This window comes from Mirounga angustirostris, unplaced genomic scaffold (assembly GCF_029215605.1).
Source record: "Mirounga angustirostris isolate CCGP_5_RB_7025 unplaced genomic scaffold, mMirAng1.0.hap1 SCAF_1, whole genome shotgun sequence".
In the NCBI taxonomy this organism is placed as follows: Eukaryota; Metazoa; Chordata; class Mammalia; order Carnivora; family Phocidae; genus Mirounga; species Mirounga angustirostris.
The window spans coordinates 202149814-202176339 of record NW_026991709.1 but is presented as its reverse complement, the minus strand read 5'-3'; the positions used below and the strand labels follow the sequence as shown (position 1 = coordinate 202176339).

General features: G+C 54.6%; 3 protein-coding genes across 13 annotated transcripts in view; 1 reads left to right on the top strand and 2 right to left on the bottom strand.

The window, feature by feature from the left end:
• Positions 1–11971, bottom strand: part of MEF2B (myocyte enhancer factor 2B) — a 23888-nt gene extending 11917 nt beyond the window's left edge. Inside the window, exon 1 of the mRNA XM_064597334.1 lies at positions 11928–11971. The gene's annotated coding sequence lies outside the window, so the exon portion shown is untranslated. The remainder of the gene's footprint in view (positions 1–11927) is intronic.
• BORCS8 (BLOC-1 related complex subunit 8) lies at positions 10407–20616 on the bottom strand. 3 transcript variants are annotated; one of them, XM_045862650.3, is made up of 6 exons: positions 20412–20616; positions 17826–17938; positions 17292–17356; positions 13339–13449; positions 11928–12003; positions 10407–11620 (listed from the first exon to the last, which is right to left on the bottom strand). In XM_045862650.3, the coding sequence occupies exons 1-5, from the start codon at positions 20446–20448 to the stop codon at positions 11970–11972; spliced, it is 360 nt and encodes a 119-aa protein (XP_045718606.1). In that variant the 5' UTR covers positions 20449–20616; the 3' UTR covers positions 10407–11620; positions 11928–11969. The 3 variants fall into 3 exon arrangements, with proteins under 3 accessions (XP_045718606.1, XP_045718608.1, XP_045718605.1); XM_045862652.3 differs by having other exon boundaries at positions 10407–11570; positions 20412–20615; XM_045862649.3 differs by having other exon boundaries at positions 10407–11574; positions 20412–20612.
• RFXANK (regulatory factor X associated ankyrin containing protein) lies at positions 20545–26526 on the top strand. 9 transcript variants are annotated; one of them, XM_064597347.1, is made up of 10 exons: positions 20545–20641; positions 21328–21467; positions 21957–22151; positions 23510–23593; positions 23762–23827; positions 24075–24175; positions 24352–24477; positions 24864–24930; positions 25305–25385; positions 25853–26526. In XM_064597347.1, the coding sequence occupies exons 3-10, from the start codon at positions 21965–21967 to the stop codon at positions 26071–26073; spliced, it is 933 nt and encodes a 310-aa protein (XP_064453417.1). In that variant the 5' UTR covers positions 20545–20641; positions 21328–21467; positions 21957–21964; the 3' UTR covers positions 26074–26526. The 9 variants fall into 9 exon arrangements, with proteins under 9 accessions (XP_064453417.1, XP_064453413.1, XP_064453429.1 ...); XM_064597343.1 differs by having other exon boundaries at positions 20559–20649; XM_064597359.1 differs by lacking the exon at positions 21328–21467 and having other exon boundaries at positions 20561–20641.

The following is a 26526-nucleotide window of genomic DNA, read 5'->3' as shown; positions in this document are numbered from 1 at the left end:
ATTCCCCAAATGCACCAGACTCCCAAATACACGCAGACACTCCCAAACATACCATGCCCCCCAAACACATGCATGTCCGTTGTCCTTAGACCCTCAGACACAGGTAGGGCCCCCAGACCTACAGTGGTAATAATGCCCAACCCTCTGGCTTCTGGAGCCAGAGTGGTCAGCAGCTCCAGGGGAGGGTCGGGGGTTGGGGAGACTGTGGGAAGTGAACACCTGGGGTGGGTCACATATCTGGGCACTTCATGGGGCTCACAGGCTACACCGGAGCAGGTGGCAGGGGATTGTAGGGATCTTTTTTTTTTTTTTAAAGATTTTATTTATTTATTTGAGAGAGAGAGAATGAGAGAGAGTGAGCACATGAGAGGGGGGAGGGTCAGAGGGAGAAGCAGATTCCCTGCTAAGCGGGGAGCCCAATGCGGGACTCGATTCAGGGACTCCAGGATCATGACCTGAGCCGAAGGCAGTCGCTTAACCAACTGAGCCACCCAGGCGCCTGGATTGTAGGGATCTTTGTGGTGATCCTGGGAACTGTAGGGGTCTGAGGGATGAGGTGTGTCACCCATATACAGCTCTGAATCCCCAGAAACTGAGAATGTTCCAGTTGGAGAAGACCCCTTAGGGATCCCTTGTCCATGAGTCCCTCTGATACCCATGGGGAAACTGAGGCCCAGTGGGGTCCCTCAGACTTCCCCTCCCCAGGTTTGCTCCTAGGAGGGCTCACTGTGGCCATGTCCTGAGAGGCCAGGGCTGTAGCTGTGGGCCTGGCCAGACCAGGGTTCAATTCCTGGCTCCAACGCACATTCATTGCCTGACATGCTCTGAGCCTTAGTTTCCCCATTTGTACTGCGAGTCCCTGGGAGTTCCCCAGGCGCCCACCTACCTGTCCCTCCTCTTTAGAAAGGCCTTATCTACCAGCAAATTCTAGTACACCTTCTGCCCCTTTTCGGGCATCTGACACAGTAGTCCCACACAGACCTGCCACATTCCCACCACTGGGCCTTTGCCCAGGCTGGCCTTTCCCCTGGTCCACCACCCTTACCAGGCTTGCCCAGGTCTGAGGAGCTGCTCCATGTCCTTCGAGGCCAAGCAGAAATCCCTTTTTCTGGAGGCACCAATTTTCCCAGGGGAGGGTCATCTCTCCCTGAGGCACTTAACCCCACTGGAAATTTTCTGTGTTTCTTTGCTACTTTGACAATCATGCTGTCTCACTACAATGTCCACTCGGTGAGGGCAGGGGTGGAAGCTCCCCAGTGCCCGGCACACAGTAGGCCCCCAATCACCCTTCCTTGAGTGAATGAGCAAACTGCTTAATCAATGGAAGAAACATGGACAACTGGTTCAGTTTTCTTTTAAAGACCTGTGGCCCACAAAACAAATTTGAGCCCTGCCCCCTTCCAGTTGGAGACCCCTGCTCTGAACAGCCACCAGCACAACAGCCAAGTGGATGGTGCTCATGCTCCTTTCCGGCCCAGGGACTGACCCTCCGTAGGTCCCACTGTCCATCCAGGAAGGAAATCATGTCCCTCATCTGCCAAGAAGGCCAGTTTCTCTGACACAGCTACTGCAAACAGAAGCCCACTACCCCATGCCACCTCCCTGAAGGGTTTGGGACCCGGACCCCTGGAGCTGGGAGAGACTCTACATTCAGAACCCAACCCTGCTGTCCCAGGTTGGAGCTCAGGGCCACCCATGGCACCCAGTGATGTCCCCCGAGCCATAGGGGCAACTGCAGGGATGGCCCAAGATTCCCCTCTCTTTGTTCCAGAGAAAGATATCCCTGTGGGACCCCCAGAAACTCATCCCCTGAGGCCAGGGCCTCCCTGCTTGGGAAATTAGCACATCTGTCAGCACTGGGCGGAAGGGACTCGGCCCACGGCCCAGCAGACCCAAGACGTAGCCATCCGAAGATGGGGACCTTGGGCATCCGTGGTCTCCACTCTCTTCCCCCAGAAATGTCTGAGAGCACACCAGATGCAGGGGACATAGGGGCAGGGAGTGGACAGACCCAGCCCTGTGGGAGCGGTGACAATAGACACATAATCATGGCAGAGACAGAGACCTTCAAGGAAGAAATTCAACAGAGGGAAGCAGGAGGGGTGGGTGGCAGGGGAGGGAGCTGGTTTGGAGAGAGGGGTCAGAAGGGCCTTTCTGAAAAGGGGGTCCTCAAGGACGAGAGGACACCAGCCATGTCGGGATGTGGGGGAAGACTGCCTGGTGGAAGAAATGGCAGGTGCAAAGGACCTGAGGTGGGAACATGCTGGTCAGCTTCCAAGTGCAGGGGGAGCCAGTGTGACTAAAGCAGGGGGAGCCGATGGAGACAGAGGAGGGCAGGGAGGCCACATGGGGCCTCAGGGGTGGAGATGAGAGGGTGGGCTGTAGAGCAATGGGGAGCCATGGAGGGTGTACAAGGAGGTGAGAGCTGTGGTCTGATTCAGGATTTTCAGAAGACCCCATGGCTGCTGTGGGGAGAAGCCCTATTGGGGGGAGGCCAGGACAGCATTTGGTGAGAGACAGTGGGGGCTGTGGGTGTGGAAAGTGGACAGAGGCAGGCCTGTGCCCGCAGCCTGTGACTCCTTGTGCCAACGGGCCTCAACTGCTCCCTGCTGAGGGCCCTGCCTTGATCCCGGGTGAACCTGGACCTGGCGAAGAGCAGGCCAGGAAAGTGGACAGCCCTGAGGTCTCCTTGGCCCTGATAGAGGGTGGGGTGGGGATGGGCCTAGACGGGGCTCACAGGGACTTCCACTCGGTCACAGTTCGGATGGCACCTCCTATTACTGAGGACCTACTGTCTGCCCAGGCCCACATGCTACCTCCTTTACACACAGAACCTGCCTGACCCACAAAGAGCCCAGTGAAGTGGAGATCACTGTCCCCATTTTACACAAGAGGAAGCAGTCTTCCCCGGGGCCACACAGCGAGACCCCCCAGATTCTCACTCTAGCCTCGCTTGTACCCCAGGGCTGTCCTGCTGCACCCCCAAATCACTGCCCTTGCACAGTCTGGGAAGTGAGTCTGGGGCATTGTTGGGGTCCAAGACACTCATTCTTGGGCCAGAGAGGTGACAGGGCAGTCTCACATCTCCCAAGATACAGGCCCAGGGAGACCCTCTTCTGGGGGTTGAGAAACAGGACCCAACCTCTGTGTGCATCCCACAGGGATTCAAGGACCAGGGTTGGGGTGAGCTCTCTGACCCCAAATGGGATTCCAGTGTATGATAAATCCTCTCTGAAAAATGACATCTGTCTTCAGGTGTCTATGCTCCACATATCCGAAGGCCAGACCCCTAACATTTCTACATTAATTGCATCTGAGTCGGGGTAAAAAATAATTTTAATTCCCTTTCCCTTTCTTAATTTGCATTTTCCAGATGTCTGCCTGGTTGGGTAATGATTTAACAAAATATCATTAGTTGGAGGTGGAATGTAAAACCGAGCTCAACTTGCTCAGGTCACAGGGGCAGCTGCAGAGCTCAGAGAGGGGCAGTGATCTGTCTGAAGTCACACAGCGAGAGGAGAGAGAAGACTGGGCCCCTCGTTCCTGGCTTTGTTGTCTCTGGATGGCAGAGGGGCAGCCTTGAGCCCATACTTTCTCTGAGGAGACTGGATGTCTCCATCTGGCCTCAGTCTTCCCTCCTGCAAAGTGGGCACTCCAGACCAGATAAATAGCTTCCAGCTCTTGTAGGTGAGACCCCCCTGGCCCTCAATGTTCTAAAATTTCATTCCCTGGAAGTCAAGATCCACTCCTTGACTCAGACAGGCAGTGGGAGGCAGGCATGGGGACAGGATGGAGGAAGGCTGACTTCTCCCAAAGTCCTTTTGACCTTTGCAATTAAACCCCACACACTTGTCCTTCCCAGTCTAAATACTGTTTTGAACCCAGTTTCTGTCACTCCAATAGTCTGAGAGTTCTCATTACTGGATGCCAAATGTCCAGAGGTCCTGACCTTCCTGGGTGAGGATTTTGGGGCAGGCCAGGCATGGCCTCAGCTATTTCTGACTTCCAAGTCTGCAACAAGGGGACTGAGGATAACCAGGTAGATCAGTCAGCCATGTCTGCAGCCCTGGACCCTGGGAGGGTGGGGGGCGGGGGGCGGGTAGGGGGAGCATGACTGTGAAGGTAACACAGCCACCAGCTTGTCGTGTGCTGACAATCTCAGAGGGCTGTGACTATTGTTCCTGTACCCATCTCCCCGATGGGGAAACTGAGGCACAGGGAAGCGGGTGACCCAGGCAGCTGTGCCACCGCCCCCACCCAGGGCTCCATACCTCCTATCCTGCCCCCAAGCTTCACAGGCACCCCGTGGGCCCAGCTGAGGCCCCACACTCACTGCCTGAAGCTCAAACCCCACAGGGCAGGTAAGGGTCATGGCAGTCACAGGCACACATGGATAGTCATGCCACATGCAGGTGTGGGGCAGTGACACACAAGGGCAAAGTCATAGCAAGGCACTGGGGTGTGTACAAGGGCCTGGAGGATGTGCCAAGGGGTGCATCCCCAGAGAGGGGCACACTCCAGCTCACAGACCAGACACACAGCTCACAGACAAGTAACAGGGGCCAATGGCCCCACAACTTGGGACACACAATTCGCCAAATGACATCAAAACCCTCAGACACATGCCCCTTGGACACACAACCTCTCAGAAACACAACCCTTGGACTCGCAACCCTTTGGACATACCCTTCCCCTCAGACTCACACCCTTTGGACACAACCGCTCAGGACACACATCTCAGGCTCACATCCTAGGACGCACGTCTCTTAGACACACAACTCTCCAACGCACGGCAGCACCCTTGGACTTCCAAACCCAACCCTAACCACAGGTGCCGTTCAAATGACACCACACAAACCTCGGCCCGACGCGACACGCACCTGCTGGGCCTGGGGCCCTCTGGACGCTCGCGGACCAGGCTCGCAGCTGCAACACAGAGCTCGGAGCGCGGGGCGGCCACAGGTGCCTTCGAACGGGCGGCCCCGCCCCCAGGGAGCTGATTGGTTGGGGTGGGGGTCATTTGCATATGGGCCGTGATGGGCAGGCACTTGGGCGTGGCCCCGCCCCGGGAGTTCTAGGGACCCGGACTCAGAGCCCGGAAGACGCTGAAATGAGGAGGGCGTATAATGAAGAGAGGGGACCAGGGCGGGGGCTGGATCACACCCGCCAGACTGCCCCCGCCCTCACTGCGTGCCCTGACCTTAGTACTGTGACCCTGACGCTAATTCGGACCCTGTCTCTAGTTCGGATCACTGCTAGCCCCAACCCTAGACTTACTCTAAACTGAGTGAAATATAACTCTGACCCAAGACCCTGAAGGCCCCAGGGACGGAGCCCTTCCGGAAGCCAACACTGATCCTTGCTCTCACCCAAATGGAGGGACTGTTGCTCTGGGGTCGCCGATGTGGGCTTGCTCGTATGTGCCCCCTGTGGCTGGATGCTTGCTTGCCTCCCGTGTCTCCACAGGAGGGCAACAGACCCCTCTGGCTGCTGGGTGTCCTCCTCCACTTGAAAGGTCAGCTGTGTGCAGGGGATGTGGCTTCCAGGACTAGACCCCAGTCCGAACCCCTGTATCCACTCCCTCCCTGGGATCCCAGCACCACCCAGCAGAGGGCCAGGTCCAGAAAGGAAATCAGAACAGGATTGGTGCGTGAATCAATGTGAATAGAACTACAGAATGAAGATGATTTTGGACTGTGTAATCCTAGAGAAGGCAGAGCTGCCACACACTCCCCCAGCTCTGGGGAGCCAGGGAGGGCTTCCCAGAAAAGGGAGCATTTTACTGGGCCTTGAAGCATGAATAGGAGTTTGCCACTGGGAGAAGGGTTTTCCAAGAGGCAACAGCACTTGCAAAAGTGTAGAGGCAGAGTGCAGAGCATTCTTTGGTGGGGGAGATGAGGGAGACGAAGCCAGAGCAGTAGGCAGAAGCAGACTGGGCTGGGCATCCACAGAGAGGCTCGAGATGGAGAGGAAGGGGTCGATTTAGGGCAGATAAAGTGGGAGAGCAGGTGGGTTGCAACGGCTGCCTGGTATCCACCTTCTTGGAAGACAACAGGAGATGGCTAGACTCCTGGACTCTGTGGGAAGCATGCAGAGATGTGGGGGGGGACACTGAGGCAGGGAACTGGGGTTCTGGGAGGCCTCTCCCCAAACCTCAATCTACCCATCTGTGACATGGGCAGTTTGGATCCCTAGTCTGGGCAAAGCTTTCATCTTTGGACATAAGCTAGGGTTCACATTGTCAGAAGGTAGGGACCAGGGGTCCTGCCTCTGCCCCCACTACACTGCCCCCACAATGCCCAACGCCAAACACTCAGATGTCCCAAGGACACACCAGAGCCCAGGCTAGGATGGGGGCTTCTGCCTTGGCTCCAAAGCACAGAACAAGGCTTGGGGAGCGTGCAGGTGGCTGGGGAGCCCCGGGCCCCCCGAGGGCTGCTCTATTTACCCGTGGCTGCCCGCCCGCCTCTGATGCAACAGGCAGGCTCTGGTTACGTGAGGGCAGCAGCTGGAGCAGCTCTGGGAGTAACCAGGGCATGTCGGGAAGGGTCTGCCTGAGCTGAGCTGGCTGGGTCTACCCCCATGCATCCCACCCACTGCCCCCTCCCACCACTAGGGCTTCCCTCCTATGTTCCTGCCCCTGCTCCCCCCACCACCACCACTCATGTTCCACAGCCCCTTCCCATTCTGGCCAATTCCACCTTCTATGACTCACACTGTTTTCTGTAACAGCCCCTTCTTTTTGTCTTTACCCCAGTTCCTGTCCTATACCCTTCATCCCCCAGCAGGGCAGGCAAAGTCTCAACCTTAGTCTTCTCAGATGAGGGGACACCCTTAGTTGCTGGAGTATGAGGTTGGAGAGTGGAAGGGAGGGTTGGGGGGAGGAGTAGAAAGGGCCATAGAGGGTGATTTGGGAAGGGGCCTGGAGGATGGGGGATGTGTGCACAGGTGGAGGTAGGGTGAGAAGGTAGGAAGGAATGGAAAAGCTGCCTCTCCCTCCTCCAGATCCCCTCCCACAATGTCAGAATGGGAAGGCTTTGAAGGACCCTCCATGGCAAGTATAGTGTGGTCCAGTAGATAGGGCCTCAGGGTTAGAGAGCCTAGGTCCCCATCCCAGTTCCCATTGCCACTCACTGCATGACCTCAGGCTGGTCACTGCACCACTGTGAGCCTGTTCGCTCATGTGAAAAATGGGGACAATAGCAGCCCCTCCTCCTGGAGGCTGGAATCATTTCGAGGCCCACCTTCAATGCCCCCTCCTCCCATCTGGGGTTCCTCTATCCCCATTCCTCCTCCCAGCCCATCACTGACCCAGGCGGTTGGGGATGTCTGTGCCTGATTCAGTTTCCCCCATCATGGAGGCTCCTCCAGGCCGGGTCCCGTGTGTGGTGGCACCAAAGGGGTGTATCCAAGGGTTTCTTGAAGAACTAGAGAGCCCTGGAGAGGGTCTGAGTGATGGAGGGGCATGGGGACCAAGCTGAGGCAACCAAAGACTTCGCTGGGGGATGTGGCAGAGCTAGGAAGGAATTTCCAGGGGTAGAACCGTCTGGGGGTATAGAGCAGGCCCGAAATAAAAAACAGAACTTGGATTGGGGCTAAGGACAAAAAGCCAAAACTGAAGTCTCAGTCCCATCCTGACCACTGTGGGCCAACTGGAGGCAAGTCACTGTTCTCTTGAGCCTCCTTTTACCCCATCCACAGATTTGAAAGAGGCTGGAGTGGCCTCACAATTCACCCAGAGCTGAGATCCTTTCCAGGTCATCCCTACCCTCATGCGTGCTAGGTTCCAGCTTGAATGCCTCATGGGACAAGGAGCTCACTGCCTCTCTCCCAGCTACCCCCAATTCCTATCTCTGGGGCTGTCCTGGGAGCAAATCCTACTGAGTCGGGTCTCAGAATGCCCACACCTCCGCCTTGGCAAGGAGGGGAGGCTGCCAGCAGAGCCCAGGAGCAAGCACATGGGGGTAGGTGCGAGGTCCTGCTGGGTAAACAGGCCTCATGGAACCTTAGTTCACGCTCTGAAAAATGGGAGCAAGGACGTATGGGGTGAAAAAGAGCAGGGGATCACAATGCACCCAGCAGGAACAGCCAGGAATGCGGACAATGACCACTTGGGAGGCCCACTGGGCTGACCAAGTCTTTGCCTCTTGCGCCCCCTGGTGGCCAGCGGGTGTGAACGTTCTCTAGGTGGGAGTGGGAGACGGACGTGCAAATGAAATGCAAATAAACCAGCGACACAGGGAGCCCCCCGGGGCCGGGAGCGTGAGGGGTCTTCAGGCCAGAGTCCTGCTCTTTGAATGGAGAACACTATGAGTCATTAGCTGAGATCGCACGGAGGGACTGTGGGTGATGGGGAGCCCTGGGATGGTCTGGGGCACACCACGGATGCTCCCGCCTAGGTCACAGGGCAGGAGCAAGCCCTCGGGAGCCCCTGGAATATATGCAATTAACTTACTTAGCTGCCTGTCTGTCCTGCCCGTCTGACCCCTAGGTCTGACAAGGCTGGCCTGTCTTGCTCACCAGGGCATCCCTGGGCAGGGCCTGGCCCACAGAGGGCAGGCAAGGTTTGCTGGACAAATGGCTGCTTGACGGACAGGTGGAAGGACAGTCAGACAAGAAGCGCCTTCAGAGTGGGCAAACAGGGAGAGTGACTCTGGGGGATGCCACACACCAGTCAAGGCCACTAATGGGGTGGACTTAAGGATCCTTCCTCCCTGCAAAACTGAGCTGGGGCTGTGTGGAGGCAGGATGGTGGACTGAGGCCCCTAATACACCCTAGAAAGGGGAAAGAACTGACCTATTTCCTGGCTGTGGGAGGTAGTCCTTCCGCACCTCCTGTGTTCATGAACCCCGTTCTAGGCCCTCAGGCTCCTCCACAACACTGACACCCCACCAGGACCCTCTCTCCCCTAGGGTGCCCCTGACTCTTGGCACCCCTCTCTTCCAACCAGAGCAGTGGGCCTGTGACTCACCCTGACTCTACCCCAAATAACTCCATTCTGCTCCCCCTGGTATCTGGTGCTAGACACTGCAATGACACACAGCTGACCTTGGAGCATGACCTTCCAGCCCTGACAGTCATAGTGGTCAGTGTGGGCCCTCCTGTAGTCAGCAGAAATGGACTCAGAGCAATTTTGGCAAATACAGTAAGTTGGAGACCAAGGATACTGAGGAATCGAGTTTTGCTGGTGTCGGATACAGCTAGGTCTAGGACCCCATGAGTGTTCTTGGTCTCCCCTTCTATCTGCCTAGTCAACAACCCTAATGGGAAGGCGGTGACTTCCCCGTGCTTCCCAGCAAAATTTCTGGGTGAGACCTCTCCCTGGGTCACACGCTCATCTCCACCCAATCTCGGTCACCTGGGAGAGGGTGGCTCTGATTGGCCAATGAAAGGTAGCTTTTCCATATGGCCCGAGTCTGGGGTGGGCATTTCTGCTCAAGACAGAATGTGGGCCATGTAGGCAGGTACACAAATGCCCCCTTCAGCCTGCAGAGAAGGTCCAGCCCAGCCTTCCTTGTCCAGGTGGAGAAAGGGAGGACGAGAGAGACCCAGCTCTGGGCCCCATGTCACACAGCATGTCAGAGACAGGGCTGGGACTAAGCCAGATGAGTCCACTGTGTGACCTTGTACAGCTCATGCCACCTCTTGAAGACTCTGCTCCCATTTGTATTTGGGGGTGACACCTGCCTTACAAGGCTGCCTGAGGATGAAGGATGAAAAGATGACCCTTGCAAAAGCCCCAGCATAGTGCTGGGCACACAGTGAGTGGCTGATCAGGTTTAACAGGGTGGCAGTTACTGGGCTGAGGGGCCATGGCCATGACCGTGTCCATGATTGACAGGGGGCAGGCAGGTGTCCAGGGGCAGCAAAGCCTTATCTCTAGACATTCACAGAGGGGCCCAAAGGCTCTGGGCAGAAGAGGAATGTGCTGGCCACACTTACTCGGTCTTCAGTCCCTGCCGGATCCCAGAGTTGTGTCCAAAGGCCCGGCTTTAGTTGGGCTGGGGGATGAGGGTCAGGGAGAGGTGTGAGACCCCCAGGGCTGCAAGGTCACCCTGATGAGGCATCACCTGAGGCAGGAGCCTGGGTGGGACGGAGAAGTGAAACCCAGGGCTTGGAGGGACTGCGTAGGACTCCCACTTCTGGTCAAGGGTGGTGACCCCGCCTCACCTCTCTGAGACTGTTTCCTCTTCTATAAAAGGGAACCGTGCGTACAGGCCCAGGACTGGAAAGGCAGGTGTAAGTCAGAAGCCGGGGAGACTGCAACTAGACCCTATAAAGGCCACCAATCACCCTGTGGGGCGCAGTATTGGGGGAAAAGTGGGGATGGAAGACTCTGAGAGGGACAGTGGGCAGCAATTCTGAAGAGGAAGGGACCAGGGTCTGTAGGGACACAGGCAGGATCCAGAGGAGCCACAGAGCGTTTTATTCCGAGGGGCTGCAGCAGAAGAGGGACAGTAGAAGACACGGGTGTCGGAAGGGCAGCATCCTTGAGGCTGGATGGTGGGAGGGACCAGGGCAAAGACATGGGCGGAGGAAGATGATGGCCCAGGGCTGGTGGGCAACCCTGTGCAGGCCACTGGGGTGGGCTATTGACCCTCTTGGCAGGCTCCCCAGCTCCAGGCCCTCCGGATGCCCCCTAGGTGATCCCACAGCCTGTGGGACTCCCCAGTACCCCCAGAGAGCTAAACGTAGCATCCAGCAGCTGTTCATGAAGTCCTCATGACGCACGGGCAGGAGCTCTGCTGCCTCTCGGCTCTGGGGAGGCGCTGTTGCTCTGGGGCTGTGAAGGCCTGGTCCCCACCCCAGCCCTCTGAGAGTACCATCACAGTGCCTGGCAAATGAGCAGGGCTTTGAGAGCTACAAGAGTAAGGGCTAGAAAGTCCCTCAGGGGCCTCCCATCTGCAGGGGTCTGCCCTCCACGGGCACAGAAGAGCAACATGCGCGGCCTTCCTGGGCGCTGTGCTCTCCTCACGCGGTCAGCCACACTCCTGGTGTTGATGCCTCCCTGCAGGCCTCTCCCCTCGGCTTTTGGGCCTGGCCACGTGGCTGGCCTTGACAAATGGAACAGCTGCAAGGTGAACGTCGTGCACGCCGGGGCTGCTCTCTTTGGCACCCGGTCCCCAGAGAAGCCTGGGCTGGCGTGCCCAGGAGGCCGTGCCCAGGAGGACTGGACCCCCAGCAGCCAGACAGCACTGGTCAAGATTCAGATGTGACAGCAAGGCCGCCTCTGACTGTGCAGCCCCAGCAAACTCTGATGAGTGCCAGATGGCGGCCTCCAGGTCAGCCCGGCCAACCTGCCCAGCGGGGCCCAGCCCACGTTGGAGAACTGAGAGCAGGCCCACGACTGGTGTGTAGGCCCCTAAGTTCTGGGAGAGTCTGTCATGCAGCAGTAGCTGACAGCTACAACACACAGCACTGGGCGCAGCACCCTCTGCTGCCTGACGAGCCTCTCTGACAGAAGGGACAAGCAGAGACTGGAGAGGGGAGGGACTTTCTCAGGGTCACACAGCAGGTCGGCAATGGGGCGAAGATTCCTGAGCTGGGTGGGTAACCGCCACGCTGGGCTCTGCCTGAGAGAATGTGTGTGAGTGGAGCAAGCAGCAGGCACGTGGCAGGCTAGGAGAAACATGGGATCCCCTTTCTGTCTTGGCAGGGGGAACTTGGGGTTGGGACAGGGCCTGTGGCCTGGATAAGGGGCAGGAAGATGGCAGAAAAGAGCACGAGGGAGAAGGGCTGATGACGTCCTGAGCAGCAGAGGGCTCAAGGTCCCTACCACCCTGAAGCCTCCCACTGATGAAAGCATCCTACAAGCCCAGGGAGAAAGCCCAAGTGGTTAGACAAGCAGGTCCCTTTTGGGACACAGAGAGGGTGGGTTAGTTCAGAGCATGGAGGACAGAGGCTCACGACCCCACTTGGCACTGACCTGCGTCAGAGGGGCCAAAGCACCTCCAAGTCTCTTCTGGGATCAGGCTGAGGAGGGTGGGGGTGGTTCCTCAGGGCTGGAACAAAACATGAGCAGCGTCCTTGAGGCCAAAGTCAGAGGCCAGTCGGGCCTGCTCACTTAGGCTGGAGATGGGACTGGAGGGTGATCCAGACCCTTGGCCTCAGCCTTCAGGGCATCCTCTGTAAAAATGGGACCAGCCACCCACTTCAGAGGTCATGGTGGGGACTCATGCAGGACCGGGCCCTTCAAACCCACACAGAGAAGGGGGAGCAGCACCTCACACTGCTATGGCCTTTTTCAGAAGCACCTGCCTTTTCACAGCAGCAGGCCCAAGCGAGGCCTTCGAAAGCGCTCGGGACACGGTGAATGAAAAGTCAGGGCGATGGCTTTTCGCAGCCCTACTGTGCATAGGGTGCCGTGCGTGACACTACACAGTAAACTCTTGTCCGGATGGCTGTCACCGACCTGTGACACAACGAACCCAGAGAAATGCACGCGATGCTACCCTCAGAGAGAAACGGCGGCACGCCCATTCTTACACATCCACAAGGCTTTTTTTGTTTTTGACAATTCTTGTGTCTCAGTTTTCAGAAACAGTGACACAGATTTTTTTTTCTTTCTAAATGTCTGGTGGGGAACAGGCATGCCAGAACCCCTAAACTGAAGGAGCCAGACACATCTCAAAGTCGGGTTCCAGCTCACAGCACGTGCCCGTGTGTTCAAATGCATGTTTATTACGTTAGCGTGAAAATGAAAACAAAAACTCTCTCCCCCGTGTGCAAGGACTGCAAGTGCTTTTCATTTTGAGGCCATCTGGTGCTCGGTCTGAAGCCTCCTTCAGCTCTGGGGCCCTCCCTGCTGCCGGCAAGGCCCCTGCCCACCCCGCTGGCGCCCCCTTGCTCCCCAGCTCTGGCCACACCCACCTCCTAGATGTTCCTCCAACACCAGCCCCAGATCACCAGCCCCAAGGCCTCTGACCTCACCGCTGTCCAACCTGGAACACCCTCCCCAGGGCACCTCTGTCTGCATGGTGTTCAGGCCTCTGCTCCCACCTCCCTTTTCTTCCTTCATGCATCTGAAGTGCTCTTGTCTGTTCCGTGTTTACCTGGTCGCTGTGTGCCTCCCCGTGAGACCATGAGCACGTGGGTGTTGGTCACTGCCGTGTCCCCAGTCCCCAGCCCAGGGCTGGGCCCACAGCAGAGCTCAGGACTAGGTGCTGAGTGGCTGAACTCTCCCACTACAGATGCCAAAGGACGAGAGGAAGCCACCAGACACCATGAGATGAGGAAAGGGAGCTAAGGAGTGAGAAGCAGCAGTTCCTGGCTGAGCAGCAAAGGTCCTTACAGCGAGGAGGCTGAGAGCAGCAGGAGGGGGCGGTCCCCGGAGCTACCTGTGGCCCTGGGCGGCAGCGTTCATGTGGTCCCGGATGCTGATGGCCTGTTTGAGAAGACCCTCCACGCTGCGGAAGTAGATGCTGCTGTCGACGAGGTTCTTCACGGCGCTGAAATGGGAGGATGGACCCAGTCGGCGCCACGCCTGCTTTACCCTCCCCTGCCCACGCGTGCGGGTGTATCCTCCCAAATGGAGGTTGGTGGGGGGCCTGCACGGGCTCAGGGCTCAGCAGGCACCTGGGGGATGCTATGGTCCTCCTGGAGGGCTTATCATGGGCTTCAAGTTTCAATTTCCCTGCCGTGCCTAGATGATATCCATCCAACAGAGCACATGATGGCCAGATGCAACTTTTTTTAAAGTTTTTATTTATTTATTCACTTAAGTAATCTCTACACCTAACACAGGGCTCGAACTCATGACCCCGAGATCAAGGATCACATGCTCTTTCTCCTGAGGCAGCCAGGCACCCCAGATGCAACTTTTACATCCCTGCTGCTAGATCAACTAATCTTTTTTTGTTTGGTTGGTTGGGTTTTTTTGTAAAGATTTTATTTATTATTGGAGAGAGAGAGAGACAGCACAAGCAGGGGGAATGGCAGAGGGAGAGACAGAAGCAGGCCCCCCGCTGAGCAGGGAGCCCAATGTGGGATTGGATCCCAGGACCCTGGGATCATGACCTCAGCCAAAGGTAGATGCTTAACCAACAGAGCTGCCCAGGTGCCCCTAGATCACTTAATGTTTTGAAGAAGCTATAAGCATGTAAAGATAACCTCAAAGACATCTTGCTTTCCTCTTAGATAACCTATTCCTGCCTCTGAAGGAAGCTTATCAACTCAACTATGAAAAGCTCTGGAGGCGAGTTTGGAGGGAACTAGAATAATTCACCACCGTTTGGGAGGGGGGGCACCACGGCAAAGCTGTGCTAACCTCGTGTTGGTACCACATTGATGAATGTCTAAGGAAAATGGCCTTTCCAAAGGCACTACAGGAAAATGTTTACCAGGCCACTCAGGGCCTTGCTAATGTCAGCAAGTCACCTGTGTAACATCTGCAGTAAAAATAAAAGTGTCATTTTAAAGCCTTTCTAGGGCGCCTGGGTGGCTCAGTTGGTTAAGCGACTGCCTTCGGCTCAGGTCATGATCCTGGAGTCCCGGGACCGAGTCCCGCATCAGGCTCCCTGCTCGGCGGGGAGTCTGCTTCTCCCTCTGGCCCTACCCCCTCTCATGTGCTCTCTGTCTCTCTCATTCTCTCTGTCTCAAATAAATAAATAAATCTTTAAAAAAAAAAAAATTAAATAAATAAATAAATAAATAAAGCCCTTCTAATAAAGACCAAGAAATCACTCACTCCCATTTATTATCAGCCAGGGACCTGCTGGAAAATGGCCAGGAGATCAAAGCGGGAGTGGGGGCAGGGAGGAGCCTTGGCTGTCACCTGCTCTGTTAGCTTGCTCATCTTAGCACCACCAAATGCAGTCAGCTTTTCTGTTTACCCACCTTGATAAAAAGCTCGCTATTATAAGTTCCCTACTGAATAGTTTACCCCAATTTAATACCTTTAAATTTTACACCAACTGTTAACACTGTGTAAAGCATTTTGAACAACTAAAAGATAAGGGCTCTTTCGTGTCCGTAAAGGAAACCTGGTCTCTTAGCATAGAGAAATTTGCATCTCCCTCAAGAGAAGTGCTCAGAGTACACTGGCCTCCTGCCTAGCTCAGCATGGCCCAGTGGAACTTTCTGGAACATGGTAGATACATTCTTTATCCACTGACTTGGCTGCTAAGCACCTGAAATATGGTTATGTGAGACAGAGGAGATGAATCTTTTATTTCATTTTGCTGCATTAAAATTTTAAGTGTGAACAATCACCCTTAGCCTGGACTCCTGCACTAGACGGGGCAGCTAGAAGAACCGGGAGAAAGTTCGGACTCTGACGTGTTCTTCCTTTAACCTGGGCCTCGCTAGCGAGCTCACAGCTGTCCAGAAGCTGTCTGGCAGCTGTTTGGCAGACGTGAGACAGAAACTCCTCTACTTCTTTTCTACTCTTCCTTGAGCTAATTAAGGAGGGTATCTGAGGCCACCATCCTCAAGAAACTGCCATCTGTCCCAGTGGAGGGGCCAAGGCTGCTAATGGCAGAACACTCAGCTCAGTGCCCCTGGCAGCAGGACTTCCTGTCAAGGAACCTTCACCCACACAACAGAAACAGGCAGGCCAAGCCCACGGTGCCACAGATGAGAACTGCTGGGGTGTCTGGCCTCCACCAAAATGACTTAGCCAGCACAAAGGGCAAGCGGCACTTCTAAATAAAACTGCCAGACTCCCGAGGCAAGCAGAACAAGCCAGGACATTAAGTATAGTCAGGGGAACCAACAGAAGAGCAGGAGGCAAGCCCTGCAAAGGTGCAATGATGAAAAGAAACGCTGACTACCGCTTTTTACTCTCTCACACACCTTTCCCTTAGCGGGGGCGGGACGGGGAGGATCTGAAGATTTAGCAAAAGCTAAACACAAACTAAGAAGAATAAGAATAGGGCGCCTGGGTGGCTCAGCTGGTTAAGCGACTGCCTTCCGCTCGGGTCATGATCCTGGAGTCCCGGGATCAAGTCCCGCATCGGGCTCCCTGCTCAGCGAGGAGTCTGCTTCTCCCTCTGACCCTCCCCCCCTCATGCTCTCTCTCTCTCTCTCTCTCTCTCTCATTCTCTCTCTCTCAAATAAATAAATAAAATCTTAAAAAAAAAAAAAGAAGAAGAATAAATGGTCCACCCACGTTCATAGCAGCACTGTCCACGGTAGCTAAAGCATGGAAGCCACCCAAATATCCACTGACAGATGCCTACGATGTGGTGCCCCTATGCAATGGGATGCCATTTGACCTTCAAGAGGAAGGACATTCTGACACAGGCTGCCACATAGGGAGACCTGGGGGACAGCATGCTGAGGGACAGGAGATGGACACAAAAGACAAATACTGTAAGACTCCAATTGTGTGAGGTCCCTAGAATGGTCAGATTCATAAATAGGAAACAGAATGGTGGATGCCAGGTGCTAGGAGAGAGGGGAAGGTGAGTTAGTGTTTAACAGGGAGAATTTCAGATTTGCCAGATGAAAAAAATTCTGGAAATGGATGGTGGTGATGGCTGTACAGCATTACGAATGTATTTAATACCACTGAACTGTACACTTAAAAATGGTCAAAGTGATAAATTTTATGTGTATGTTACACAATAAAAAAAACTGGAGGGGCGACTCGCTGGCTCACTCAGTGGAGCTTGCAGCTCTTGACCTCAGGGTCATGAGTTCGAGCCCCACATTGGGTGTGGAGCCTACTTAAAATTAAAAAAATAAAATGGAAAGAAATCAAAATTTAAGGGGCACCTGGGTGGCTCAGTCCATTAAGAGTCTGCCTTCGGCTCAGGTTCATGATCCCAGAGTCCTGGGATCGAGTCCCACATCAGGCTCCCTACTCAGTGGGGAGTCTCTCACTCTCCCTCTGCACCCCCCGCACTTGTGCTCTCTAATAAATAAATAAAATCTTAAAATAAATAAATAAACATTTAAAAATAAACAGTCATATTTGTGCTTTGGACCTCCCCGCAAACTGCTGTTCATCCCACTGGCCAGTCTGTGGTCCTGGCTGTGGGAGGGAAGTACCCCTTGAGGCACCAGCTCCCGGCCCAGTTGGCACCTCCCCGAAACCGTTATCACCCCTTCCTATGACACATGCGGAGGGGCTCAGCTCCCTGAAGAAGCCTGCCTGAGGCACGTGCGGGTTGGGCCGATGGTGAGAAGCACAGGCCTGGGCTGGAACCTGCTGTGTGGCCAGGTAAGTCGAGATCCACATGCCTCAACTCAGGTGCATTCAGCAGGGCAAGATTCACTGGGCAGCTGGCTGAGGTGCCCCAGAATGCCCAAGAGGTGCCCCCGGCAGTGGGGAGGCTTCAGTGCTCACCTGCAGGCATACTCCACTGTGTAAATGGCTCCCTGGCTCTGCTCCTCCCACCGCTGCATGTCGGCCTATGGCGGATAGGAAGCTGTCATCAAGGGGGCTGCCACCTCCACCCTCCCAGTTCTCTGGGACGGAGCACCTCATCACCCATCACTGTGGCCAGAGACCAGCCACCTCCATTCTGATCTTCGCTCCTACAGATCCCCTCCCCCACCAGTCTGGGCTTTCTCTGAACACCTGGCTACCGTGCTTCAGAGCCTCTGCACCGGCTGTTCCCTCTGCCTGGCACATCTTTCCCTCAGGTCCACATGCAGCTGCCTCCTTCTCACTACACAGGTCACAACAAATGCACATCCTGCGTCCCCTTCTCCCAAGTCTGTCCACCCATGGCCCCAACCTGTCTCAGTGACCTCGTGCCTCCTTGCCAGGGTCCCAGCCTTGACTCCTCCCCCAACAGCCCCAGCTCCACATAGCAGGTCCTGGCTCATGACGTGAGGACTCTAGGGGAGGGCAGGGGAAGGGGCAAGTGGAGCTCACCTTATGCTGAGCCAGCTCGGGCAGAGAGCGGCGCACATGCTCCTGCAGCCGGTATAGGGCCACGGACGGCTCGTTGGCCAGGACATAGACGCTCTCAGTGAACTTGTCTGTGACTGGATTGAAAATCAACAGTTGGGCGTAGGTGGGGGGGGGGATGGCAGAACAAGGGGAAGGGCAGCAGAGACACGGGGACAAAGCATAAGACTCTTGACTGCTTAATCCATGAGTCCAGCTAGGCAGTGAGGACTGTCCGGTGTCCCACCCAGGAGCTAGGTCACCTGTGGCCCCGGTGATAGGTGGAAGGAGATGGTCACAGAAAAGGCCTCATTTATCATGATGTTAACACATCCAGTGGACTCATGATTTTCCCCTCCCAAGCCCACCTGTAGTAGACACTGCTTCCGTCCACTTGGACCCTTTTCACATTCCTTTTATCCCAAGGAATGAATCTGAGATTCTTCTTCAGAGAGTCCCACCAGTTACTGGACCTGAAAATGCCTGGAAGCTTAGATCCCTGGATGGCCTTCAGCCATCAAAGGGTATTAAATCATGTCCCATACCTTTTGTTGGGATAATGTGGAGGTATAACTCATCCTTCTGAGTTCTCCTGAAGGATCAGGCTAAGAATTTTACCTGACAGCACTCCTTGCTCAGCTTCCTCCCTATCCTGTTTCTCTCTCTTCCCTCATCCATTCTTCCCACTACACTGCCCTCACTGGTCTGGGTATGGCCACCTCCCACCTGAATACCAGGTTCAGTCAGCTCCTCCCTGGTCTCCCTGCTTCCCCTCTGCCAACAGTCCAATCTCCACACAACAGATAAAGTGAGCTCCTAATGAACCTATCAGATATGTCCCTCCCTTGTCTGAAATCCTCCCATGGCTCCCATCGACCACAGCATAAAATCACCTAACTTACTGTGGTCCATAAGGCTCTATATTCTGCCTGCTGTTGACCTCCCTGCCCTCCTCACCCTCCACCCAAGACACAATGACCTCCTGGCTGTTCCTTGAACACCCCAGTACTGTCCAAAAGAACTTTCTGAGATGATAGAAAGGTTCTATAGTGTCCAATAACATAGGCACTAGGCACATATGGCCACTGAGCACTTGAAATGTGGCTAATATGACTCACAAACTGAATTTTATTTTATTATTTTTTTTAAATCTTCATTCCAGTATAGTCCACATACAGTGTCATATTAGTTGCAGGTGTACTAATGTAGTGATTCAACAATTCTATACATTACTCGGTGCTCACCCTATGAATTTTAAATTTTACCTAATTTTAATTAAATTAAATACCCACAAATATCGTGACCAGGAGCTGCCGTATTGCTGCACAGCTCTGAACACTTTGCCACCTCAGTGCCTTTGCACCTGCTGTTCTGACACTGACTCGCCCTTCTCTCACTGGCTTCTTTTCATCCCTCCTGTCTCAGCTCAAATGTCACCTACTGGGCAAGGCCTTCCCTGATCACCAAGCTTAATCAGATGTCCCTTCCACCTCATTCTCAACCTTCAGCACCTTGTTCATTTCTCTTACACTTTATTAGGTTACCTGTTTACAAGAAAAAAAAAAATCAAAGCTTGGATTCTTGAGGGCAGGAGAGTCTCTGAGCCTCAGTTTCCTCATCTGTAAAAACAGTGATAATAGCACCCACTCAAGGTTTGTTACAGAGATGGACCCCATGCTATTGCCCAGTACAGAGCGGTGGACAAGAGAGAGAACGCTGGTGTGTCCGGGATTCAAAGGAGGCTGTGCATGAGTCTGGCCAGTGTCAGTCTGTCTAGCTCACTACCGCGCCCTCAGTGGGGCAGAGCCCATCCTGCAACCTCTAAACTGTATGTACTCTAATCCTCCTAGTCCTCATTTTGAAAATGTACATAACAGCTTACCCTTCTGTGTTGTTGCAAAGAAGGTGGAATGAAATGTACTTGTGCCTTCTAAATAATCAACTAGAAATAACGTGTGATAAAATAAAAACCTTTATGACTTAAAAATAGTTTGTGGCAGGGGCGCCTGGGTGGCTCAGTCATTAAGCATCTGCCTTCGGCTCAGGTCATGATCCCAGGGTCCTGGGATCGAGCCCCGCATCGCGCTCCCTGCTCCGTGGGAGGCCTGCTTCTCCCTCTCCCACTCCCCCTGCTTACGTTCCCTCTCTCGCTGTGTCTCTGTCAAATAAATAAGTAAACTCTTTTTAAAAAATAGTTTGTGGCACTTTGTAATTTGTAAACACCTTGACTCACAAATATTTAAACGTAAACCCAGTCAAATGCGTAAACATATTAGGGAATAATACGCACAGCGACTGCCAAGTCCCAGGCGTTCTTCTAATGCATTACAAACATCAGGTCATTGAATTCTCACAACAAACCTAGGGGGGACCGGGAGAGACTACCATACACCCCATTTTACAGATGACAAAACCGAGGCACGGAGACTTTCTAAAGGTTTTAAAACTAGTCAACGGCCGAGCCAGGATTCAATGGTGGTTCAATTAGTTCCCCCGCATGCTCCCTCCAAGCCTTTGTCCCCTCCTGCCCTGTCGGGTCACCCTTCCGCCCAGCCCGAAGCTCTGCACCACCTTTCTTTCCCTTGAGCTGCATCTCCGGTTCCTCCATAGCTACCGCGGACCGATCCGAAGACCGGAAGCAGAAGTTCGGCTCTGGGGAAGGCTACCTAAACCTCCCCCTGTGAAACCAGACGCTGCGCCACTCTAGTTCCGGTGTCAATTGACCTTCCTTCCCCAGTCCTTTCTGAGTACTCAGACTGGAGAGAAGCCGTGAGTGAGAGACTGGGGAAGGAGGCACACCGGTAGGCGGGTGAGGAAGGGGCGGAGAACCCCTGAAGCTCCAGAAGGGACACCTAGGCAGGGAGGGGCAAGGGCGCCCTCCTTTCCCGAACTCCCTTTTCCGGGGGCAGACGAATTGGGGAAATGGTTCCAAACATTGCCCACTTCGGGCTGCTTTAAACGGCCTTTCTGTACCCTCCTGCTGCCATCAGATTCTTACACATGCTCATAAGCCTCCAGGACCGCAAAGGGGGCATTGTTGTGGACGGGTGCAACGGCAGTGTCGCCCCTTTAAATCCCTGACGCCCCGACTGCTCCCCGCCCACCGTCTTCCGACTGGAGAAAGCCCCACCCATCCGGCCTCAACGGGAGCCTAGCGGCACCCTTTGGAAAAACCTGTGGGCGGAGCTGGGGGGGAGTGACGGAAGACAGGCGCAATGAAATCCTCAGGGCCCTCTGAGGCTCCACCCATCCTTCCTGACCCGGCCGGGCTCCCTCCGGAGATGCCGGGGCAAGAACGCGCAAGCGCAACAGCACTGCTTGGGCCCCAGCGGAAAGCACGCCCCTCCCTCAAGTCTTAAAGGGCCAGAAGCAGCTTCTACAGCTCTCGCCTTTAGGCACTTTTGGGGAGGCAGGGTGCGCAGGCGCAGTGGGAGAGCTCTGGGGTGGGGGTAGCGGTCGCGTATCAAGTTGCTCTCTGTCCCGGCAGAAGAAACCAGGACGGTGAGGGTCCAGGTTCTAGCTTGCTCCCTCCTGTATCAGTTGGAGGAGAAAAGTTTGTGAATTGGGCCCCCAAGTTTTGGGGGACCCGGGCTTGCGGCGTGGGGTGACAGAGGAAGCTCTTTAGAGGTGAGTGGACCTCCTGATCTGTTTGGAAGAGGCCGATGGGGATGGGACCAATCACATCTTTGTTGAGCACTGACTCATTCTGGGGACCCCCCCCAAAAAAATAACTACAGAGAACGTTTATTAAGCTCTGCCCGTGTATAAGGCCCCCAGCTTAGCTGTTTACAAGCATGATTTTAGACCTCACTTCCCTATTTTATTAATGAGCAAACTGAGGCTCAGAGAAGTTAAGTCATGTGCCCAAGTTCTCTGCCTATAAGTGGAGGGATTTGAACCCAGGTAGTTGACCCCATTTTATGTAAAGCATGTTGTATATGTCCTGGTGAGGGGGGCGGAGGAGTGGGCCTGAAAAGCAGCTGGACTCTGGTTTTTACTTCCCAGCTGAGCTAGAGTTTAGCCACCGTCACTGTGCAAAATTGGGTATGCCGTTGGTGCCTACTTAATAGGAGTTGCTGAGAATTATTCTCTCTCCCCTTTCGGTGCTTCCACCAGCTTCCCCCATGGAGCCCACCCAGCCTGCAGAGGACCTCAGTGTGACCCAGCAGCTCCCCATCCCAGAATTTGGGGACCCTGAAGACCCTGGGGATGAGGCCCCCGATGGCTCAGATACTGTGGTGCTCAGTCTTTTCCCCTGCACCCTGGAGCCTGGGAATCCTGAACCGGATGCTGGTGCCTCCTCACCTCAGGGTAGGTAGGATATTTCCCCTGGACGACTCCCTGTCTGGGATGCAAGAACAGTGGAATGTCAGGCCCAAGATAGGATCTCTGTCTTTATGTTCCACTACCTGGAATGTGTCTTCTCTCTCACCCAATGACAGATTGCTTTTATACATACACACACACATACACACGTATGAATAGAGGATGGCTAAATCCACATGACATAAAAGTTACTATTTTAAGCAGACTTGCACACAGTTCAATGGCAGTAAGTACATTCACGATGCGTGTAACCCACACCTCTATCTATTATTCCAGACCATTTCCATCACCCCAAAAGGAAACCCAATCCCCATTAGTAGTCACTCTCCATCCCTCCTCCCCTGCCTCTGTCAACAGTAATCTACTTTCTGTCTCTATGGATTTGCCTGTCCTAGACGTCTCATATAAATGAATCATACAACATGTCTTTTGCGTCTGGCTTCTTTTGCTCAGCATGATGGTTTTTTGTTTTGTTTTAAGTTTTATTTATTTAATCTCTACATCTCACCTGGGGCTTGAACCCACAAGCCCGAGATCAAGAGTCACATGCTCCTCTGACCGAGCCAGCCAGGCACCCCTCAGCGTGGTGTTTTTGAGGTTCATTCGCATTACAGCATGTGTCAGTGCTTCTTTACTTTTTATGACCTGATAATAGTCCATCCCGGACGACATTTTGCTTATCCATTCATCCACTGATGGACACTAGGGTTGTTCCTCTTTTGGCAATCGTGACTAGTATTGCTGTACACATGGGTACAGATACAAGTTGTTGTCTGAGCGGTTGATTTCAGCTCTTTGGGGTAGATACCTAGGAGTGGAATTGCTGGGTCAGATGGTGATTCTGTTGACCCTATTAAGGACCCAAGGATTTCTTTTGACTAGAATCCTTGAACATGTCGAATTCAGTACCTCCTGGGGCCTTGGTCCCTGCTGTTCCCTCTATGTGGAAAGTTCTCACACCTCTTCCCAGGGCTGACCAAGCTTCAACTGACCAAGCTCTCAGTTGGTGTCCTCTCCTCAGAGTGGCCCTCCCTGACCACCTTGTCTAAAATGGACTCACCCCCTGCCCTCCCCTCTTTCCACTCTCTTCTACTACCTGCTTTTTATAGCTCCTGAACACTTATTTCTCTATTTCTGTCTGACCGCCCCCCCCTTTGAGGGCAGGGACTATGTCTCGTTTGCCCAGAATGTCACCAGGTGTAGAGAAGAAAGGCTCACCAGGAGGGCAGAGTGAGTGAATGGGGGAGGGAGGCACTGTCTTTGGTAGCTTCAGGCCCCCAAGACTTGTCTGAAGCCCCAGAAACATACTGAGAGGAAACTGAGGCCGTTCCTTTCTCTTCCAGGAGGCAGCTCCCTGAAGCACTCAACAACCCTCACCAACCGGCAGCGGGGGAACGAGGTTTCGGCCCTGCCAGCCACCCTGGACTGTAAGTGAGCCTCTGGTTACCCACCCCCACCCTCCCCCGGCCTCCCTAAGTAGCAGGGCAGGGGCAGTAGGAGTGGCAGGGGCTGAGAGGAACAACTTTGGATGGGGTAAATTGAGGCACGGAGCGGGGACGGGACAGGTGAGGACTCTGGCTCTCTCTGGCCCCTAGCCCTGTCCATCCACCAGCTTGCGGCCCAAGGGGAGCTGAGCCAGCTGAAGGAACATCTGAGGAAAGGTGTGTGTCCACACGAGTACGCTGGTGTATCCATACCTGTCTGACCACACATGTTGGGGTATGCATGTGGGTCCTGAAATGACCTGAGGCTCCACTTATGCTCACCTATCTACACGTTTGAGCATGTCCACACATGTAACCCCCCCAGCCCACGTCTGACCCCAGCCGCCCACCCTGTCCCTGCTCCCGCAGCACTGGGGAGAGGGGGCAGGGGTGCATCCCAGTGGTACCACCCCCCTCCTGCCAGGCGACAACCTCATCAACAAGCCGGACGAGCATGGCTTCACCCCCCTCATCTGGGCCTCTGCCTTCGGAGAAATCGAGACTGTCCGCTTCTTGCTTGAGTGGGTGCGTCCCAGCCCAGCTCAGGGCTTCCCAGGGACTTGAGGGCGGGCTGGGGTCTGAGTCAGCTGGTGCCATGTCTGTAAGATGGGGCCGCGATGGGTACCCCAGGATTCCAAGGGATGCCCTCACCCGTCCCATCGCCACTCCCTCTGCTCCCCGCTCCCCCCACCCCACTGCAGGGTGCTGACCCCCACATCCTGGCCAAGGAGCGGGAAAGTGCCCTGTCACTGGCCAGCATGGGCGGCTACACAGACATTGTGGGGCTGCTGCTCGAGCGTGACGTGGACATCAACATCTATGACTGGGTGAGGCACCAGCCACTGGCCCTGCGCACCTGTCAGGGTACCAGGCCTGTTATAGGTGCTGAGAACACAAGACAGACCCATCCCTCGCAGAGCTCCTAGTTTAGGGGGTTGGAAGAGGAAGACGGTACATAAGCAGTCAGCTGAAATGTGAATACCGCTGTGATAGCAGACACACAGGCAACTGCAAGGGCCTGGAGGTGGCTTACATAGCCAAGGGAAGTCAAGGAGGGCTTCCTGAAAGAAGGGGTATCTAAGCTGAGACCTAAAGGAGGAATTAGACCAGGTGATGAGTAGGAGGAGGAACCACATTAAATTAGAGGGTTGGGGGTGTTCTGAGAATCTGGAAAAGACAGAATGTTGGTTGCCTTTGCTCCTGCCCTTAACAGAATGGAGGGACACCACTGTTGTATGCTGTGCGTGGGAACCATGTGAAGTGCGTAGAAGCCTTGTTGGGTAAGTGGGAGTAGCAGCTGGAATCCTGAGGGCCAGGGAGGCGTCCAAGCTCTGCTTGAACAGCTCTTAGGATGCGTGGTCACTATCTGCTTTTCCCAGAGGACTGATCTGGGGACAGGAGATGGTGGGATAGTACAAGGGTCTAGCTAACCGGGTTGAACACCCACACCCTCCAGGCCTCAGGGACCCTGCAGATGGGGATTCTATTGGCCACATTCTTTGGAGAGCTCAGGTTCTCATCCAAGCCCACACGGGCAACCAGCAGGCCTGTGGCTGTACTGTGAGGGATCACTGGACCTCCCAAATCGCCATGCCCCATCCTGGGCTCCCAGTCCCCCACCTCCACCCCCCTGTACACCTGCTTTGCTTTGCAGCCCGAGGAGCTGATCTCACCACGGAGGCTGACTCTGGCTATACCCCAATGGATCTTGCCGTGGCCCTGGGATATCGGAAAGGTCAGCCTGAGACATGGGGCAGTGACAGTGTGCTGTAGGTAGGGTGACCGCAGGTACACAGGACATGCCTCTCGGATGTGTCAGATGCTAGCAGTGAGAGCGTTCATGTTAGCAAACATCTAGCGCCACAGTGTACCTGGCCTGGGCACATGCAGGAGGCCGATGTGGGTCAGCGACTGGATTCACGATGGGATACACACAGGCGCTGGGAGGCCCAAAGGAAGCTCTGGCCCAGCCCCATGATAGGTGGGAATCAGGGAGGGCTTCCTGGAGGCCCAAGGGAAGGGAGGGAGGATGGTGTCCAGGCTGGAGGAACAGTATACACAGGCCTGGCAGGATGAGGATGCCAAGGAGGGGCTGAGCCACAGTGCACAGGCTCATTGAGGCTAGCCCTCTCTGTGGCAGGAGGTGGGTGTGAGTGGGGACCATAGGCAGACCCCAGTTTGATTCTCCACTTCCCCCTTCAGCTTCCCCATCTACGAAATGGAGAGATCCTAATAGAACCAAACCCTTGGGGTCATGGAGGGATTCCTTTGAGTTTTATCCCACTTGGGACAGAAATCATTCCTCACGGCCCCTCTCATCCTTTAATAAAAGTCACAAGTCACCAGTTTTGTTTGATAAAGATTGTTTTTATGACTCTAAAAAGCCTCCAAAAGTGCTTTTTTACAAACCATGGGGAAGTTGAGTTTCCTGGCTTGGGTGCCTCAATCTTCCCAGATGTACTCTGGGGAGAGTCTGGATTTCCCCATGTATGAAGTACGTCCTCCATCCATGTCCCAGGGCCTGGAGATCCTTCTTTGTGCCCCGAGAGGCAGGGTGCAGTTCTCATGGTGGGATACCCCAGCTCATCCCCCAGGAAAGTGTACAATTTGGCCGGTGCCCCTGCAGTCTCCATTGGATTCATGGCCCACCTTTCCCCTGTCCTGTTTCCAGTGCAACAGGTGATCGAGAACCACATCCTCAAACTCTTCCAGAGCAACCTGGTGCCCGCAGATCCTGAGTGAAGACTGCCTACTGGGGACTCAGATACTCAGGGAACAAAACAATTGACCTAGAACTAGCTTCAGAGGCAGCTCCTGGACAGACAGTGGGAGGAGATCCTTCCCAGGAGGAACCAATAAACCTTCTGTGTGCATAA

Excerpts from the sequence above, each read along its gene's own strand:
- BORCS8 (XM_045862650.3), bottom strand. The coding sequence starts at position 20,448 with ATGGAGGAACCGGAGATGCAGCTCAAGGGAAAGAAAG. Across the intron at positions 17,357-17,825 it reads CCGAGCTGGCTCAGCATAAG|GCCGACATGCAGCGGTGGGA; the intron begins GTGAGCTCCACT and ends TATCCGCCATAG. Across the intron at positions 12,004-13,338 it reads GCTGCCGCCCAGGGCCACAG|CCCTGAGGAACCACCCCCAC; the intron begins GTAGCTCCGGGG and ends GTTTTGTTCCAG.
- RFXANK (XM_064597347.1), top strand. The coding sequence starts at position 21,965 with ATGGAGCCCACCCAGCCTGCAGAGGACCTCAGTGTGACCCAGCAGCTC. Across the intron at positions 23,594-23,761 it reads CCTGCCAGCCACCCTGGACT|CCCTGTCCATCCACCAGCTT; the intron begins GTAAGTGAGCCT and ends TCTGGCCCCTAG. Across the intron at positions 24,478-24,863 it reads ACATCAACATCTATGACTGG|AATGGAGGGACACCACTGTT; the intron begins GTGAGGCACCAG and ends TGCCCTTAACAG.